Below are 19,425 nucleotides of genomic sequence, written 5' to 3'. Positions count from 1 at the left end.
AAAGGGAAAGAAAAAAGAAATATAAAGAATGCAAAATGAAATTAAAACAAGCAATAAAAGAAAGTAAGAAGAAAGTTGATGAAGACTGGAAAAAGACAAAGTGAAAATTATAAAGGAAACAAAATCATATTGGAAAGAAGTAAAAAAAAAAGAAATGTAGAAAATATCTCCCCAAGTAAAAGAAGTGAAGTTATGGATGAGAATGGAAAGATGTTGAAAGATGAGGAAGCTGTGAAAGAGAGATAGAGAGAATATTTCTAAAACTTAATGAATTTTGAAGATGGAGGTCCAGCAGTTGTAACAGCAGTAATTTTGAGTGGAGGTAAAGGAGGAGTATATAAAGAAAAAAATATAACATATGAAGAAGTAAATCAAGCAATAAAAAAAAAAAAAAAAGGAAAGGCAGCAGGAATTGATGGAATTACAGCAGAAATGTTGAAGTGTGGAGATGTAGTTACTAAATGGATGGTCAAGATATGTGCAATGGGATGGGAGGTGGGGGGGGGGTGCCAGCTGACTGAACAGAAGCCATCATTGTCCCAGTTTACAAGGGAAAGGGTAGGAGAGGGGAGTGTGGGAGCTATAGAGGTATAAGTCTGCTGAGTATACCCGGAAACGTATATGGAAAAGTCATAATAGAGAGGGTGCAAAGACTTACAGAAAACATAAGAACAAAGGGAAACTGCAAGATGCTGAGTGGCCTACACAGGGCAGCTCCAGAATCCCCCCCACTACTCACGATGGGTGAGGTGTAGTTTCAGGGGTTACAGGTAGAGGCTTGATCCTCGTTTACCTTCGGTACGGGCGTACGCTCCAGTACCCTGTCTCCTTACTGCACCCACACCTCACTGCCACCCGTCATCCTTGTCCATGTAGCTATTCAGTCTACTCTTAAAACAAGCTATCGTCCCTGCACTAACTCTGTGATTGCTGAGTCTATTCCATTCCCCCACCACCCTAAGAAACCAGTGAAGAACAAAAAGGCTTCAGGAAGGGAAGGGGATGTGTGGATCAGATATTTTCCTTCAGGATGATAGGAGAAAAAATATTAGCAAAAGGGAAAAAAATACACACTGCCTTCATGGATCTAGAAAAAGCTTATGACAAGAGTCGATTGGCTGGCATTGTGGGACGTTTTAAAGATATATGGTGTGGGAGGAAAACTGCTTAATGCAATAAAGTCTTTCTATGAGGATGCATCTGCATGTGTCAAAATTAGTGGAGAAACAAGTGAACATTTTGAGATAAAAATGGGCTTGAGGCAGGGGTGTGTCATGTCACCATGGTTGTTCAGTATTTATATGGATGGTGTTATGAGAGAAATGAAGGGCAGAGTTGGTGAAGTTGGAGTAAAAATGTACACTGAGGGAAAGAAGTGGCTGCTGAATTCAGTCTTATTTGCTGATGACAGTGCTCATTGCAGAAAATGAAAGTGACTTACAAAATTTGTTCAGTGTTTTTGATAGCGTATGTAAAAAAAGAAAGCTGAAAGTAAATGTCAACAAAAGTAAAGTGATGGTTTGTGAGCGGAGTAGAAGTGAGGTTGTGGATTTTGTATGCCCATATAGAGTGGGAATTGAATGTTCAAAAGAATGCAAAATATTTTTGAATGGTAAAGAAATGGAGGAGGTTAACCCTTTCATGCACCAAAAGTTTAATAAGTTTCTCTTTCCACTGTGACATCCGTCTGGGGCTCCCTAGGGGGCCTCGCGGAATGGCCTGACTGTGCGGCGAAAATTTTATCGATTTCACCCACGAGTATTCTTTTTTCCTGGCATTATTATATATCGTTGGTTTTGGAAGAGATTATTCTGCCTTATGGAAGAAAAAAATATCAAGAAATGCAAATAAATAACGAAGTTTACCGACTCTGAAAAAAACAATTTAAAGGGACGACAGTCACGCTGCTTGCTGAGAGGCAACTAAACCATGGGCAATTATCGCTTCACGTCCAACGGCACGAGAGAGTTGACAATTAGTTTATTTTATAGGTCTAGCTTGGATCTTTGACACAAAAAAATTTGACGTGATTCTGAAAGATAATTTATTTTTTGGCGAATTTTACATTTTTTTTTTGACGCGATTCGAGTCAAAAGCTCATGTAGATGATTCCGTTTTGCCACCAATTGCGTCGTGATGCGTGAAAGGGTTAATGAGTTTAAGTACCTTGGATCAGTTATGTGTAAGCATGGTGGTACAGAAGGAGATACAAGAGAAAGGGCATTGCAAGGAAGAAAAGTGGTAGGGTCTCGGGGAAGTATCATGAATGGCAGAAGTGTGAGCATGGAGGTAAAGAGGGATTTGAGAAATACAGTAATAGTACCAACCCTCACATATGCAAGCGAAACATGGGCCTGGAATGAAAGTCAGAGGTCTAGGGTGCAGGCAGTGGAAATGAGTTATTTTATGAGTGCATGTGGTGTGAGTAGAATCGATGGAATGAGTAATGAAAGTGTGTATGAGCGTTTTGGAAGGTGTCACGTGGGTGAAGGGAAGAAGTGTGGAGTGGGGGAAAAAGTGGTGACAGACTTTAAAGTGGTTTGGTCACATGGAGCGAAAGGAGGAGAGTAGGATGACCAGGAGGGTGTATGTGAGTGAGATAGAGGGAGGGAATATTAGAGGACGACCTAAAGTGAAATGGAGAGATAGGGTACAGGAGTATGTCAGGGAGAGGGGTGAAAGATCCTTGAGAAACTTTGACCAGGCAAGGAGGGAGTGTCTGGATAGAGAGAGATGGAAACTCTTCGGCCGTGGCCATCCTCTGGTGGGAGCTCCTAGTAGCAGGCGTCAAAGATGAATGAAGAAAAAAAAAAATCTTCACTTTCTAAATTAACTTGCTATGGATTTTATCCCTCACTCTACTTTCATCTCCTTTTTTCTTTCTACAGGAGAGCCAGAATTCAAATACATTGGAAACATGCATGGGAATGAGGTGATTAGCCGTGAGGTGCTCCTTCTTCTGATGCAGTATTTGCTAGAAGGTTTTGGCAAGAACTCACGGATTACCACCCTCATTAACACTACAAGGATACATATCATGCCTACCATGAACCCTGATGGCTTTGAAGTCTCCATTGAAGGTTTGACTATGAAGAATTTCCTCATGCAAGGAATAGTTTGCTTTTTATTGTATTTTATAAGAGGATGTATATGGAATATCTTGGAGGAAACATTCCTTTATGCTTGAATTATGTTATTTGTGTAGATCTGTTGATAAAAATCTATCAATTATAGTGAAACAGTACTTTGCTTTTTCTTGCAGGAACTTGTGGTGGATTGATTGGTAGAAATAATGCCAAAGGAGTGGATCTTAACCGAGACTTTCCCGATCAGTTCATTCCTAATAAGGTAACAATTTGTAATTTCTTTCTTGGTGGTCAGACCTTAATATATAGCAAACTGTCACTAGCATATTTCTATGATTTTTCTTTAATTTTATTAGGATGGTTTTCATTTGAACCCTCTAGCAATACAATGTCAACCAATGGAAATTTTTAAATTTTGTATATAGGCATCAGGCAGCACTGCAGTGTGATTTTCTGTCTATATCAGATGAAAAAACATGATACTTTTACTTTGCTTCTCTGTAAAAAAAGCTTTGATGGTTTCATATAATTCAAGTACATTCTTATGAAAATGTAACTGAAAAGAAAACATTGCTCATCTTTGTGTTTGTTTTTTTTTTTTTTTTTTTACTTATGAAATTAAGTCATAATAAAGAAAATTTATTGCATTATATATTTTCTGTTTTCATGAAGCTGATAAAAAGGTCAGTGAAAGCAAGCCTTCTAGGATATTTGATTCATAATGATCTTCAACATTTATTAACATATAATACCTCAACATGTACTAAGCCTGGGTGAGATAAGACTCGTCAGTTTCTTCCATAGTTTTGTCCTCCCACCGTCACATCAAGGCTATGATAAACTTTTAAGGATAGTATAAGTTGTAGATTTTTAGCACATCTCCATGTTCTGCTATATCTTGTAAGGATTGACTAAAAAGAAATAGCTTCTATGACACGGAAGATTGAGGTTGCAGATTTGGGTCCCACTGCATTATATTTGATCTAATTGCTAAAATGGTATTATTGATGTACATTTTTTATATTTTTTATCATTCCCTTATTAAAATTGTATTGTTCTTCAGGAAGGTTACAAGAGACAGCCTGAGACTTTGGCTGTAATGAAGTGGATCAAACAGTATCCCTTTGTGCTCTCTGCCAACTTGCATGGTGGCTCTCTGGTTGCCAACTATCCATGGGATGATAACCCCCAGAACATCGATGGAAAGTACAGTATGAGCCCAGATGATGAAGTTTTCAAGAAATTGGCTAAAGCATATTCCTTTGTGAGTACAAGATGTTATTTAATGTCCTTCACATAAGTCAAGTATGTTTGTGGTTTGTTGGTGATGCTTTTCATAGCTGGGAGGCCTAGAATAGGACTTTCTACTGTAAACAAAATTGGAGAGCTCATGCTTCACTGATTAGCCGGTCTTCATCGAATAGAGGATAGATACAGATATAAGTCTAGGAATCGTGCCGTCCATCTGGTGGAACAAACATATTAAGAGGTGGCAAGTTGCGTTTGTTTTTGTTTACTTAGCTTATTCAGCATGTTAATGTTGACCTAATTTCTCTCTGCCCAGTATGTGGCCATCCTCACTTGTAAGAGTATGCAAAACCCAATAAAACAGCAGTTTTTTTTTTTTTTTTTTTTTTTTTTTTTACAAATGGCTTTCAATTATTAACTTTATTTTAACTCCATAGATTTTTATCACCATTTGCAGCCCACTCTTATCATGATCATTTCCCAGATTACATTACCTGGTACAATAGTGGGTTGATTTCTTATACTGCCCAAAATTCTTGATCATAGGAGGCTCCCTGTCATCTCTCTTGCCTCCTCCATCACATTTCTTTATAACATTATCTTGTACTTGTATTTCAGGCTCATCCGTTTATGCCTAAGGGAAGATCATGCCAGCATGATGTGTTCAATGATGGAATAACCAATGGTGCCAGCTGGTACAGTGTATCAGGAGGCATGCAGGATTGGAACTACTTACATTCAAATTGTTTCGAGATTACTGTTGAAGTGGCATGTTGCAAATACCCTCCTGCACATGCATTACCAGAGTTTTGGATGGAAAACAAAAACTCCCTTCTGTCATACATGGAGCAGGTATGATAATATCATAAGGCCACTTAGTGATATAGTCAGCTGTCATATATACCAGCTGCATTAGTGGTTTTTTTTTTTTTTTTTTTTTTAAGTAAACTTAATGGGACTGAAGAATATTATGTTTATATACTGTGTATCTACCTATTTGTAGTATACAGGGCTTGAGCTCAAGCTCGGACAGTCCTGTCTCCCAATTTGTATTTGTCCATATGTGTCTGTGTGTGTGTGTGTGTGTGTGTGTGTGTGTGTGTGTGTGTGTACTTACCTAGTTATAAGATATAGGGCCTGAGCCACACTTGTATTGTCTCATCTACATATCTATAATTGCCCAGCCTTTCCTTAAAATGTTTGACACTTTTCCATCACAGCATCTTCCCTTAATCCATTCATCCACTAATTTGGAGAGTCCACTTTATATGGATTTGGCACTGGGCATGAGAACACCTCAGCATGGGTATATAGAAACATGATACTATGGGGATTAAGAGGGTTTAGATTTATAAGAATTCAGAATGGCAGTTTTGTTAAGAGTTCATATAAGATTCAAATGGGAGGGCAGGGATGGTAGGGAGGCCACCAGTTAAGTGAATCAACAGAACTGAGGAATATCAAAATAAGAGAAAGATGGGTGTGTGAATGTAGTAGAAACATATTATGAAGAGGGAAAATGGGAGATTTTTATTCCATGGTCTTCCTTTCAGGAGGAGTTTCTGGAGGGAGCAGGGCATTGGAATTGATAAATAGAAAGATCTTACATGGCATGATTTTTCTTATAAAAAACATATCTGCATTGATTTGATGATACCCCTAATCCCACAGGTACACACTGGAGTGACAGGCTTTATAATGGATGTCAATAGCCGCCCAATCAACAACGCAACAATCAACATTGCTGGCATTAATCATGATGTCACCTCTGCCACTGATGGTGATTACTGGAGGCTGCTTGTGCCCGGGAAACATTTCATGACAGTCCATGCTGAAGGGTAAGTCTTTTTCCTTTTACTAGAACTCCTCCTCTGAGATGCTTTTCAGTAATCAGGTTTCCCTTAATGTCTGATGGTTTAGAAAATCTGTTGAAGTGATGGAGTGAGCTGTCATTTTTCTATAAGCAGGAGGTGCATGAGTTTAAATCAACTGATTATAGTGGATGGCCTGTTTTTGTTATTGCCATTTGAGCTAAACATACCTTGGGTATTGTCAAGATGCAAGTTTCAAATATCAGAGTTAGAATTCTATTTTCCTTCAGTGAACCCACATGCATGGATGTGTGGGTATGTCCCACTAAGCAATTAACTCAAGAATGGTGAAAAAGTACTGTAAGAGTTAAATAATTGTCTGATGAGTTATAGTAATGGATTATATGATTGAGAGTGGTAAGCGGCAATTGGAGTGGATAAGAATGGCGAGTACCTGGTGTAGATGTATGCAGAAGCAGGTGTGTTCCTGGCTTGCACCTATTTTTCTGCTGAAAATCCTATCTTTTATGGCCATAGAATACACCCACATATCACACATGAGTGGCCTAATACTATCCACATGCTGCCTGTATGACCACCCATCAACCCAGGCTCTAGACAAACTCTCTTGAGTGGATAGAAAATGAGCTCTGGGTGGCTTCTTGGGCCAAAGCAAGATGGCACCACTATAAAATAGTTATGTGCACCATAATGGGGTGTGACCAACCAGCAGGCCCAATCAAGAAAGCCTATACTAGCTCCATAGACAGAACGTTAAAAAAAAAAAAAAAAAAAAAAAAAAAACAGCGGAGCTGTGTGTATTTCGCAGTAAAAAGGTTAAAAGAGAATTGAAGAACAGTTTAGCTATGCTAACTTTGACCTGTGCCTCTTAAACATGGGCATAAAATGTGTCCCCAAACACTAGGATACATACAGCAAAAATTATTCAATTGGAGAGAATGTGATTTCATTAGATGGAATGGTGTGAGTACTGAAAAGGTGTACAGGGGATGTGGTATGAATGCTGGAACAAGAAGTATTGAATGCTGAGTGAGGAATGGGTAAAGGAAAATTCATTTAAGTGGTTTTGATATATTAGAATGCAGAATTGTGATTTTATGGAGAGTGTATGACATGTAAATATTACATATAAGGAGATTAAGGATGAAAAAGTGATGACTTGAAAAAGATGTTGAAGATGTAGGTGAGGGAAGAGATAATATTGAATACATCATTAATGTATTTTAATTATTTATTTTTAACAACTGATTTTCTAATCCATTTGAACATACAGAGTATATACAATAATTTCTTTCAGTTGTGATAGTCATTATTAAATATATTTCAGGTACGAAGCCCAGAGTCGCCTTGTGGAGGTGCCACGTCTTTGGGCTGCCAAAGAAAATTTCACACTCAGGACTGACAATTCCTCCACGTGGTCACAGCAAGAGGACTTTGATTTAGCTGAAAATCTTGGGGAAAGATACCTCAATAACTCTGAAGTAAATATATCTATGGCAGAGATTGAGAACCAACACCCAGATATTGCAGAATTTCTGGCCAATGATAACGAATGGAGCATGAAGCTGCATGCCCTTCAGATGGGCACAGTGGTAAGCATCCAATGAAACCTTTATTATCCCCTTGAAAGGCAGGTTCCATGTTTTCCATCTTTTAGGTACCTTTTATGACATCAAGTGGAAGATGTAGACATGTATCCTTCAGTTTGTTTGTCTTAAAAATACATTCAAATAAATCAACTTTGACTTCCCTTCATAGGTGGAGGCTGGTGTGGATACTCGTGTCCGTGTGATGGTGGTTGGCGGCCTGTATGGGTCACAGCCGGTTGGACGGGAGCTGGTGTTGCGTCTTGCTCGTCATCTGGCCTCTGGGTGGGCTAAAAAGGACAGAGAAATCCAAAAATTGCTCCAGAACACCAAGATATTCCTGGTACCTGCTGTTGACACTGATGGTTTTGACAGAGCTGAGCCAGGTAATGAGAAGCTGTACTTTTTCTGCATTTATATTGTAACTACTGTGTTTTTCAATGTATGGGGATTTCTTTGAACATTAAAAATATGAGCTTAAAGTTAGGGGTTGTATTAAATGTAGTTTAAATTAATGGTTAGCACGCCTAGCTTTGATCCCATGGGTCTAGGTTTGAATCCAGGCCTGGGTGTGCATCCCACCCAGGTGTGACCCAGCTGTTCATATTCCCTCTCAGGGTGATCAACAAATGGTTACCTGGGGAAGCCTGGGCAAGGTAAACTGTAGTAACCTGGATGTCACACTTGCCATTTTTCTCAGCATAATGGATTCTTATCTACCACAGGCTCAGGGGCCAGTGAAACAATGATGAGTACATAGGCTTCTAGCAGCCAAAGTGTATACCTCCAGCGCTTCCTTTAAATGTTGGATATCGGTATCAGTAGAGTAATCCTTCTCATGTAAAATTCTAACCACTATATCCTGTAACTACGAGACCACTGAGGGATGGTGAACATTATGCATTTAGTTGCCTTGAACATTTCTGTACCGTAGTTTGAAATTACTTACACTGGGCATCAGGCCATCTGTTTTTAACATCCTGTCTTCTCAGGAACCTCCCTCAAAGAGGTGGCCGTAGAAGAAGCCCCCCCCCCCCCCCCTCCCCTTTACCCTGTTCTGGCACTCCCTCTCAGCACATTCATTCCCTTGCCTGTCAACTCTTTCCAATACTCCTTCACTCTATTGATCCATTTCACTGGTAGTCTCATGAAACTCCCTCAGGCTTACCTCCATACACTCTCTTCTCAAAATCATTCATATCCATTCTCATCAGCTATCCAAACCATCTCAGTGCCATATTTCACTCATTATAACACTCCTCAATCTACTCCCCTTGCTGTTATTTCCATACTCTCTTACATTAAATTGTTATTGGACTTTGACAACATTGTCACCTGTATTTATATCCTAGTGGAATATCTGCATCACCTGAATCTATTGTGTTTCACACATTTCATTACTCCACACCTTCTTCATAACTTAAAAATTACTGTTTTAACTCATACTTTGATGCTGTTTGTTTTAATTTTGAGTTGGTCACTCAGCTTGTGTAAAAAATGGAGTGGTCTAATGACTGAATTTTATAAATAATGAAACTTTTTAAATATTTCAGGAATGTGTGGCTACAGCAAACCAAAAGAACTTCAGAGTGAAGTAGGTGGTGCCTTTACTCCAGAAGTTAGTAACATCTATGCTGATGCCATGATGAAGATGATCAGTCAAGTGCAGCCTCATGCCATCTTGTCTCTTGAGTCTGGAGGAATATTTATGAGGTTAGTAATGTCAAAATATTTTAACCATTTTTACCTTTGAAATGATATCATCAGAGCATTCTTGAGTTTTTTCCTGTTGATTAGGGATGTTTAACATTTTCTCCATGATACAGGTTCCCCCATGATGATCCATCAGCAAATCCGTCCACCACACCAGATGAGGCCATATTCCAGTTTTTGACCGAGTCCTATGCTCAGACTCACCCCACCATGCTGCAGAGTGAAAACCCTTGCCATGCCCTGAACTCAAAGGCTCCCTCTGGAATAATTCATGGTCAAGCTCTTGGGGTGTACAAAAACTCCCTCCTGGAATACACTTATGTTAACATGCCAGGTGTTCTCACGGTATGTATGACATGCCACTAGATTTACCTTTCTATTTGAAGTATTACTCCAATTTTACACACAACTGTCCTTTTCTTCCATTCTAAACATTCTTAGCCTCCAGAAAATTTCATATCTTAACCCGGTAGCAGCGGGAATCATGTTTCTTAATGGTCCCTCCAAGCGAGAAAAATGAGAAAAAACACCCCTCACACAAACCATTTCATAATATATATCAAAGCAATTGTGATCAAATTATGTATCATCTATTTTTTGGGGTTTAAATCATGGCACAAATTTGGCCCGTCGCTGCTACAAGGCAAAGCCACGAATTTGGCCTGTCGCTGCTTCCGGGTTAACTGCTAAGTCAGCTTCCTGCAGGTTAGGCATTTGGAATTGTCTCCATTAGTTCTCTCTCTCACAGATGCTAAACATATCTGAGGGCCTTGGATGGCCATGTATAGAGCATATATGCATATTTTGTGTGCGAGGGCTCAACACACATAGTGCACTTTTTTTAGGTTTCATTTTGACGCTTGGCATCTTTCAAAGCATCATGACTCCACCTTGAATGACTCTGTTATTAATGGATGAAAAGAGAAGCTGGCATGCAAACCCCAAGATCTAGAGGAAGAGGACAGAGAAATATGATAAAGAATGTCAAGCTTAAATATTTTAGCAGCTCATTATTTAGTTTGGAAAGAGTTGCCTGAATCTGGCGACGTTAAAGGAGGTAGCGCTTCCTGATACCTTCCCTGCCCTAGAGCGAATGGTACCTTTTTGAAGGGGAAACCAGATGCCTCATGTAATTTAATAGTGCATAGAAGGCACAGGCAATTTCATGTAAAAGTTTCATGTTAATCAAACAGATATAATTGGCACAGTACAGGGGATAAGAATGAAATATTTCACACCCATTTTCTCGAAAAGTGGATTTTTTTTTTTTTTCAACTACTTTTCTGCCTACATTATAAGTGCCATTACATTTAGTGTTTTGTCATATGAAAGAGCAATAACAGGTAATTTTTTTGTGTAGAGGAAATTTACAAATAAAAAAAAAAAACTATGAAATCTGACATGTGGCAAATGATTTTTTCTTTCATTAGAAACAATACTCAAGCTTTCATCAATGTAAATTATTGACCTCCCTAATACTTTTCCATGGTATTTTTTACAAAGTGTCTGAAAATTATAGTCTGTAAAGGATGTAATTTTTTTAAGCTCCTATATCAAAATGTAATGAGACAAATTTCATGAACCTACAAAGGATCATTTGTATCTTCACAGATATTACATACAGCCATCCTCCACCCTACATCATTGATTGGTTCTGAAAACAGTGACTTAACCCATTTTTTATGTAAACTGAACACTATGTCAAAATGCCTTAACGCTTTGACAAAGGGTGTAGTTATATAACACATCAGCACCCGTATCCTCGGGATTAACGGTCCAATCTTGATATTTTTTGCAAACTGGATTCTTTTCTAACTGTGAGTCATTTAAGTTTTTTTTTTTTTTTTAAACATGATAAGTGTTGTACCCAAGGTCATGATGCAGCATATCATCGACTACATGAAGGAAGACTCCAGCTAGTAAATTAATATTCCTTTCCTTAAGTTATCATCCTGCCTCCTTAGAAGCTTAATTGTCCTTTTTGGTACCTTACATGGTCTCCCAGAAAGCTTTGGTGGGAGGGATAAGACAATGTTGATAGTAGCTTTCAAGTTACAAGTGTAGCTTCAAGCTTTTATGTATACAAATTTCTTTGTTACTAAGACATGAGCAGTTTTCATATCCAAGCACTTCCCACATATATAAAATACTGAAAACCAGCACAATGTCAGACCACAAAGCAAAATAGGAGGAAAAGTCAGATTTACATTCAACTTTTTTGGCTGCTGATGGAGTACAGATGCTAGCAATACATTCCCTGGGAGTAGTAGTAGGGTGTACCTCTCTGCAAAATGTACAAAACTCTCTAACCTACACTGCCTGCTCATGCCAGGAGAGTTACACTTTATGCAAAAAGTTGCCATGCTAACCCTAAGGCACAATAAGTTCTCATGCAGACTGCAAAGCTGCCTCCTTTATTGTAGAAAAAAGACAATTTTTTGTGACCATGTTTGACATTATGGTGATGTTACAGGTTGCCGCACATGTGAGCTGCTGTAATTATCCCCCAGGGTGGGCTTTAAAAAGTCTGTGGCAGCAAAATAAAGATTCCCTTCTCTCCTTCATTCATGCTGCACACCAAGGTAACCAAATGGGAATGGTGGAGAAGTTGCTAAAATACTTCACATTCTATTACAGTAAAATGAAAGTTATCTAAAGATATTGTATTACTTGATAGTTTTATGGTTTTCACAGGAGTTGCAGGCCAGATTGTGGATGAGAAGGGCTCTCCCATTGTCTCCGCCTCTGTGATGTTGGATGGGCAGAAGCTTGAGCTGGGAAGCCAAGGCACTTTTAGGAAACTTCTTCCTACAGGATCCCACACTCTTAAGGTTGGCTTTTATTTTGTGTGTAGGCTCTAGCTAGCATTGAATAGGATAAAAAAAAGAATAAAGGCTAGATGGTTTGGCATATTCCAGAAGAAACCAGTTTGTCACAATAAAAGCTTGTTCTGAAACACACACTGCCTTCAATGATTGTATTTAGCTGATTGAAGAAGTTTGATGCTTCTTCCCTGGTAATCATAAGAAATTTAAGTTTCAGTAAACTATAAAATCTAATCTAATGAAATTTAATTTTCTTTAAACTATGACACTAACCTTTGCTAGTTTTATTTTATTTTATATTTATTTTTATATTTTATATTTATATTATTTTACTGTGCCTTCTTCAAGATCTGAGAAGCTTTCATGAAGGCTTTTTACTTTCTCAGGCTACTAGTTACTATGCCCTGTAACATTCTTATGCACCATAATTATATACTCCAACCACACATTCAAAGCCTTGCCTGGCTATAAAAGTGCTTTACAAGGAAGTAGAGACACATTTTTGCAGTACTTCTAGTGCAACAATGAAAGCAGCACTCATTGCACTTTCTTTTTCACAAATCATGTAGATGCCAGATTAAATTTCCCAAGTGGAAGGTCAATTTTAAGAAGGATTTTCCTTTGTCCTATTGGAGCCATATTATTACTAAATGAGTACTGTTCCCCTCACAATCCCCCCCACTTCTCTCTTCATTGTCCACTCAAGCATCCCATCTTCCTCTCCTGTCCGCCCATGCGAGTCCGTGTGTATGCTCTAATAGTCAAGTACAATCTTTCGTATGTGTATGTGCTGAGGAGTACAAAGCCATGCAATGCTTGATGCATTTCAGATATCAACCCTTGACCTGGAAAACAAAACTGTGAAGTTTGTTGTTGAGGCACACAAGGAATCACCACAAAGCCTGACTCTAGACTCTTTACAAGACCCAGATGTTGTATATCGGTCATATTATGCCACAGAGGACCATCTGTTGAAGCTGCAGTCAAACTTCTCACATATATCAAAGACTTACAGGTATGCTCATTCTTTTATATTCTAAGTTAGGTATGTTCAGTGTTTCATATTTTATAGAGCACATTGCAGTACTGTTGTTGAGCTACCGAGATGTTAAGATCTTCAATTCAGTGATGTATCTTTACATCTCACCATAGTTAGTATGCCTAAAAAGAAAACAGGCCTGTTGTTGTTTTCAGTGGTATGTCATATTCAGAATATTTGTGTGAGTGGGTTATATTCATTCTTACCAGGTGTCACCACAGACTAAGTCTTTGGGTCCATGAAGCTTGAACTTTTTTTTCTAATTATCGTAAATTATCTGTTTTCTGGGACTTGTAGCAATTACACTCCAACACAATAAAAGATGCTATTGTTAATAAAAATGTAGTTAATCATGACTGTGGGAAGCCTCTCCTCATTAAAAATCTTTCATGTATGAAAGTCCTGCATAATCAAGCAGAATTGGACATCTTAAAATATTTTATTTATATTACAATATTTGCTAAGTACTTGCTTTGTATGTATTAGTCTCACCTTTGACAAAATTTATTAAAAACGTTAGGGCATCAAGCAACTCGACAGAAACCATTGTTTGATCTCCATGGCTGACATTGGCTTCCACTCCCATAGTGTTATACTCTACCCTCAAATCCTGGTCTTAAACATCATCACCTTGGACTTGCCCACGCTACTGGTAGCACATAGGTGTTCACCCAAGGTCTTGGTCCATCCTATATAACAAGCAGCAGTCAGTTGAGGGCTTAGTACTGTAACATTCTGGAAGCGGATGTTAGTGACCTCACAGAGACCCAAACACCTGGCTGTCCTTGTGTTGTAACTATTTATGTCGAGTTGTTTGATGCCCCAAAAATTTTCCTGATAAATTTTGTTGAAGGAGTGATACAAAAAGCAGATACTCAGTAAATATTGTAATATTAAAATATTTTTTTAAAAGTCCAATCCTGCTTGATTTTGCAGAACTTTCATGCAAGAAAGATTTTTAATGAGGAGAGGCTTCCAATAGTCATTTAGTTTTTCTCGTTTACCAATACGTGCATAGGGTGGAGAAGATGCTCTCTCTCTCTCTCTCTCTCTCTCTCTCTCTCTCTCTCTCTCTCTCTCTCTCTCTCTCTCTCTCTCTCTCTCTCTCTCTCTCTCTCTCTCTCTCTTTTTTTTTTTTTTTTTTGGTTATTTATATGGATAGAACAGATGGATTCATGGATCGATGTATGAACAGAGAGAGAGAGTGAGAGAGAGAGAGCGACTTATCTCCCCTGGATCCAGTGCTTTGCATCCATACCTATAAATGTTACCCCCTGGGGACCCATTGGGTTTAGAGGCATGCTTGGAAAATTGATGTAACAGAGAATCTTGAACTTGACTGTTGCTCCATTGAAAGAGAAACTATCAACAAAACTGTCTATTGGTACCTTGATTTCTCATGTTCACCCCTTATCTAAATACATTGCAGCATTGGTCGTAGTGTCCAGAACAAGCAGATCATTGCACTAGAGATTGATGTTGAAATGGGTAAGAAAAGCATCACCAGACCTTCTGTTGCCATTGTGGGAGGTCTTGGGAAGAGTGACAGAGCTTCAAAAGAAATTGTCCTAAAGTTTGCCCAGTAAGTACTTATTTTGTATTTATATGCACTGTATATTGGAGAAAAATGATCAAACAATGATTTGTGTATTATTGATGTTTATATGATCTTGGTTAAAGGGAGGAACACAGCTTAAATAGCCACATGTTTTTGTCCATATAGTACCCCTTATTTAACTTTCTCTGGCCTCCCTTCTATAAGTCATATTTTACTATTCCTTCCAACTGCTTTCTTGTAGCTTTGGCAGGAATTTGATTTGTTAACTTTACTATATAGGTAATTTTCTCCAGGTACTTGTTGTCTCATTTTGGCAAGGATGCCACAGTGGACAGAATCCTTCATGGTGTCCGTGTCCATCTTGTGCCAACACTCAATCCTGACAGCACTGCTGAAGTTCCCTCAGTCAAGACCAAATGTGACTCCGAGATTAATACCAAAAATGCCAACGGAATAGAACTGGACTCCAGCTTCACAGAAAGAGGTGGGTAATATTCAGATGCTGAAACTGCACACAATATAGTGTGGTTGGGACCTTCCTTTAGATCCAATTCGTATCCACCTCTTTGTCTAGAGAGTCCCAAAGCAGAGAACCATATTGTCCTTGATTGCTTTTACAATTTTGTACACTCCATTCACACTAATCCCCCACTTAACTGGAACATTACATTATGCTGATTTTTTCAAAGTATTGCAGATCGTTTCCCGCATGTAATGGTAAATTATGCTGATATAGTGACAGTTTTACGCATCTCGATTTTGATTCATTTTATTTCTCTGAACTATTCACACCTCATGAGAATACAGTGAGCCACTATGGGGATAACATTAAGCTTCAGATAAAAAAAAAATTATTTATTTATTTATTTTTATTTTTTATTTTTTTTTATTATGTCTCCACCTACTGTGCCGGTAGGCTTGCTTGAGGGGCCTGGATGGTATTCGGCCCCAGCCCATCATGGCGCAGGCAAGTGTTTAACCAAACTTTAACTGTTCTCACTGACATTGATGATTTCAGATCCAAAAAAACCTGAGTCAGACCCACCTGAGGTGGCTGCTGTTCGTACTTGGGCTGACGAGCACAAGTTCAGCTTGGCACTGGTGCTGCGGGGAGGTGGTCAGGGAGTGGCAGTACCCTACTCCTCACCACTACAGCCTTTGCTCCCTCCAGTTGATGCTGAGGCAAGTTTTTATGATGTTTACTTCTTATAATTTAAACCTCCTTAAGATCTCTTAATTGGTCTGCTTTGAGTGGACTCTCCTACCCTTCCTTGCTTACAATTGGTATGATAACAGTGATCTTACCTACTCCAGTTTAAGTTTTCTTTTATGCAGGAAACATGCATATCTTAAATAAGGATGAGATCTTTTCACACTGTTTTCAGTTTATTAACTTTGTTGTTACAGGTTTTCCAGATGCTTGGAGCCACATATGCTAAAGCAGTAAAGTTTCCTGAAGAAGTTGCAGAATGTGGAAATATCACTCTTGTCAATGGAACAGTTAAGGATGGTTTAATAAAACCACACACCGGAAGTATGATAGTAAGTGTTAGACTTGAATGTTTTTTTCAGGGGAATCATTGACAGACACAAATTTTCAGTCTCATAATGCATCACCACTCATTTATTGCAACATACTGCATCACCTCAACTCCATCAGTCGTAAGGTTAATAATATCTCATAAGTATTTGCATATCACAGTTTGTGTTTCTTTACTATCATCTAACTTTATTTCAAATGCCCTGTCCCCCCATGAGAACTTACCCCAAGTAACTGACCACATCAAGTCTCCAGTCTTCCCAATATATGAAGAGCAGTGTGTATAGATGATTGAGAATGGAAGCAGTTGGTGTACTTCTTAACCTAATGTGTACAAGTGTGAATTAGAGGAATGATGGAGATTTATTATGTAATAGGTTAAGATGAAATAACATTTTAAGAAGAATGAATGACCTAAGGAAACACACATTGTTTAGCCTGAACACCACTGCTTACTTTAAACCTTGATTTTCTGCAAGGCATCATTCGGGGATAATGTATTCATAGTCATCTGGGCCCATTTCACTGATCATTCTTTCCTCCTTTAGCTTGAGTGTTTTAAACCCTCTTATTTTTGCCACTTTTAAAGTCATTAAGACTTTTGTTTGATTTCTTTGCATAGCTCTAAATGCCTTCATGTTTGAGTGATTTGAGTACAAATCTTTTTGTAAATTTGTATTTTGTTCTCCTCTCTATACATGTACTATATATCCACACACTTCTTTGCAGGATTATTTATACAAGTACACAGATACTTTGGCTTTCAATGTGTACTTTGGGTGTTGTAGTTCCCTTGACCCCAAGGCTCTTAGTCGGCTGTGGAGGAAGCATAAGCCAGGGCTCCTAGAATTCCTCAACATGCCATCATTGGGTGTCAAAGGTAAGCAGTCTTTTATTTTATTTGTCAATGTATGAGTAAGCATCTCAGTGGCAGGTTGAATCAGCCACAGGGGTAACACACATCTCTGTTATGCTTAGTGCTTACCCTTTACTGTTGCTACTCCTCTGATTCATATTGGTTCAGACTGTCACATCACTAAGGTGAGCCTCAAGAGTGCACAAGTAATCACTTCAGTAACAAGCTAACTTTTATCTACAACTTGGCTCATGGTGGCAACACAGGTTATGGGTTAGCCTGAATGTGAAGGATTCTTTTGTTCTCATAAGTGCACTCAGTAGATTACCATGATTGCCATTCTAGCGTTAGATTTCTCATAATTTTTAAATCAAGTTTATCTACTGTGCCTTGCCTCTTGAATACCTGTGTAGTAGGTTAAGCTGGACCCAGGTTGAAAGTGGACCTCTATGACTTTGCAAGAATTTTTATATGCATAAAGTAGTTTAGTAAGTTCTATCTATCTATCTCCATTAAGTGAGTAACTCATCACCACTAAATGAGTAACCAGTCATCACAAGAGAGGGTATGTAGCAAGGATACAGGCAGTGCTGGGCAGGGTGGGGCAGTTCTTTTGTCTTATAAATGACTAAAATACAAAAGAGGGGCAGTGAAGGGGCAGCCATAACTTATAGTGCCATAACTTTTACCAACATGACTGCTCTCATGATCTGTGCATGAGCCATTGGAGTGATTGGCTGAGGGTTTAATACCATGAGATTAGACACTGTAATGTATTTTGAATATTTAGCCCTAATGCATTTTGTCATTTGTAATTATTAAAAATGCCCTAATCACATTTTTATTACCTGAAAACACAGGATACCCTGAGACAGTGACTCATGCCTTACTGTATAATGATGTGCAATTTTTGGGGGATGTTTTATGGTATGTTAAAGAACCTCATAAAACATCAGTCATAAACTAATTTGCCCATCATTATACAGTAACATACAAGTCACAGTTGCAGGGTATCCCTTGAACCCTTTTACTGCCCACTAACAATGTTTGCAGGATACTATAGAAATTTGCAAAGCTGTGAATGGCAAGTCTGTCAATGTGATGGGATGATTGCACATTTTTATTCCATGTTTATTGCAGGCTATGTCACTGATTTGTCTGGTGTTCCACTGATGGGGGCTAGAGTTCACGTCAAGGACTCACCACATGTTGTGACATCCGTAAAGCACGGAGCCTGGTGGAGGCCACTTCCATCCAGGCCTCATGTGATTATGGTCGACATGCAGGGTTATTACAGTGATACAAAGCTGGTGCAGGTGGTGCATGGGAACACTGTCATGTTTGAACTCAAAAAGGATGACAGAGTGCTCTCTTTGCCGAGGATGGTATTCGTGCTCCTTGCAGGTGGGTGTTGGTATCCAATGGAGATAAGGAGCGAAAAGTGCTTACAAAGTTGAAATGTTTTAGACCACCTACAACAGCTTCAGTTTCCCTTATACTAATGGCTGTATGAATTAATTATTTTCCTTTTAAATTGTATACAAAGCAAGGTCATGAATTTTCTTGAATTAAAACTCATTGCTACAGGGGGTAATAAGTTTAAGTAAGGATAGAATAAATGTTAGCATTCCTGAACTATTAAAAGGAATATTAAGTATAATAATTGTAAAAAAATGAAGCGATATCTACATATATTGATTATGCACAGAGCAAATTTTAATGACATTCGTTTCCCATGCAGGTTCTGTGACACTCTTGCTGATGGTTTGCTGTATATGCGCTGTGTCACTTCGCTCTCAGACTCAACGCAAGAAGAAGTATGGGTTCCAACAGTTAGGCCATTCTGTTGACATATTTAATGATTCTCCATCAGATTCAGATGAAGAATTGGATGTAAAATTCTTGAGGCAGAGCACAAGACCAAAGATAAAGAGTAAGTAGTAGCCTAGTTCTTCTGTGATATGAAGTATGTGATATTGTGATTTTGAGTGGTCCCCCTTACCAAATAAGAGGGTAGACAGTTGTCTCTCTTAGTGAATAGAAAATTTACAGAAGTACTCCTTAGAATTACCAGACTATTTGATGAAACCCTTTATCTTTGTGCTTGCATTTCTATCTCTAGTGAGTATCTTGATTTACTTC

General features: G+C 38.5%; 1 protein-coding gene across 4 annotated transcripts in view; it reads left to right on the top strand.

Annotated features, from left to right (window-relative positions):
- LOC126999945 (carboxypeptidase D-like) overlaps window positions 1-19,425 on the top strand; it is a 43,963-nt gene that overhangs the window by 20,980 nt on the left and 3,558 nt on the right. For 2 of the 4 annotated variants that reach the window (XM_050863121.1, XM_050863122.1), the window contains 19 exons: window positions 2,889-3,080; window positions 3,263-3,348; window positions 4,150-4,350; window positions 4,953-5,186; window positions 6,006-6,172; window positions 7,494-7,758; window positions 7,925-8,138; window positions 9,306-9,465; window positions 9,579-9,810; window positions 11,939-12,047; window positions 12,160-12,296; window positions 13,121-13,305; window positions 14,759-14,911; window positions 15,181-15,371; window positions 15,906-16,069; window positions 16,295-16,429; window positions 17,157-17,307; window positions 18,424-18,687; window positions 19,025-19,216. In XM_050863121.1, the coding sequence (XP_050719078.1) occupies window positions 2,889-3,080; window positions 3,263-3,348; window positions 4,150-4,350; window positions 4,953-5,186; window positions 6,006-6,172; window positions 7,494-7,758; window positions 7,925-8,138; window positions 9,306-9,465; window positions 9,579-9,810; window positions 11,939-12,047; window positions 12,160-12,296; window positions 13,121-13,305; window positions 14,759-14,911; window positions 15,181-15,371; window positions 15,906-16,069; window positions 16,295-16,429; window positions 17,157-17,307; window positions 18,424-18,687; window positions 19,025-19,216 (3,432 nt within the window). Of the gene's footprint in view, window positions 1-2,888; window positions 3,081-3,262; window positions 3,349-4,149; window positions 4,351-4,952; window positions 5,187-6,005; window positions 6,173-7,493; window positions 7,759-7,924; window positions 8,139-9,305; window positions 9,466-9,578; window positions 9,811-11,938; window positions 12,048-12,159; window positions 12,297-13,120; window positions 13,306-14,758; window positions 14,912-15,180; window positions 15,372-15,905; window positions 16,070-16,294; window positions 16,430-17,156; window positions 17,308-18,423; window positions 18,688-19,024; window positions 19,217-19,425 lie in introns of those variants that run through there. The other 2 variants (XM_050863123.1, XM_050863124.1) reach the window with 2 other exon arrangements.

This window comes from Eriocheir sinensis, chromosome 17, assembly GCF_024679095.1.
Source record: "Eriocheir sinensis breed Jianghai 21 chromosome 17, ASM2467909v1, whole genome shotgun sequence".
Classification (NCBI taxonomy): Eukaryota; Metazoa; Arthropoda; class Malacostraca; order Decapoda; family Varunidae; genus Eriocheir; species Eriocheir sinensis.
Note: the sequence above shows the minus strand (reverse complement) of the source record. Positions and strands in the feature narration are given on the sequence as shown.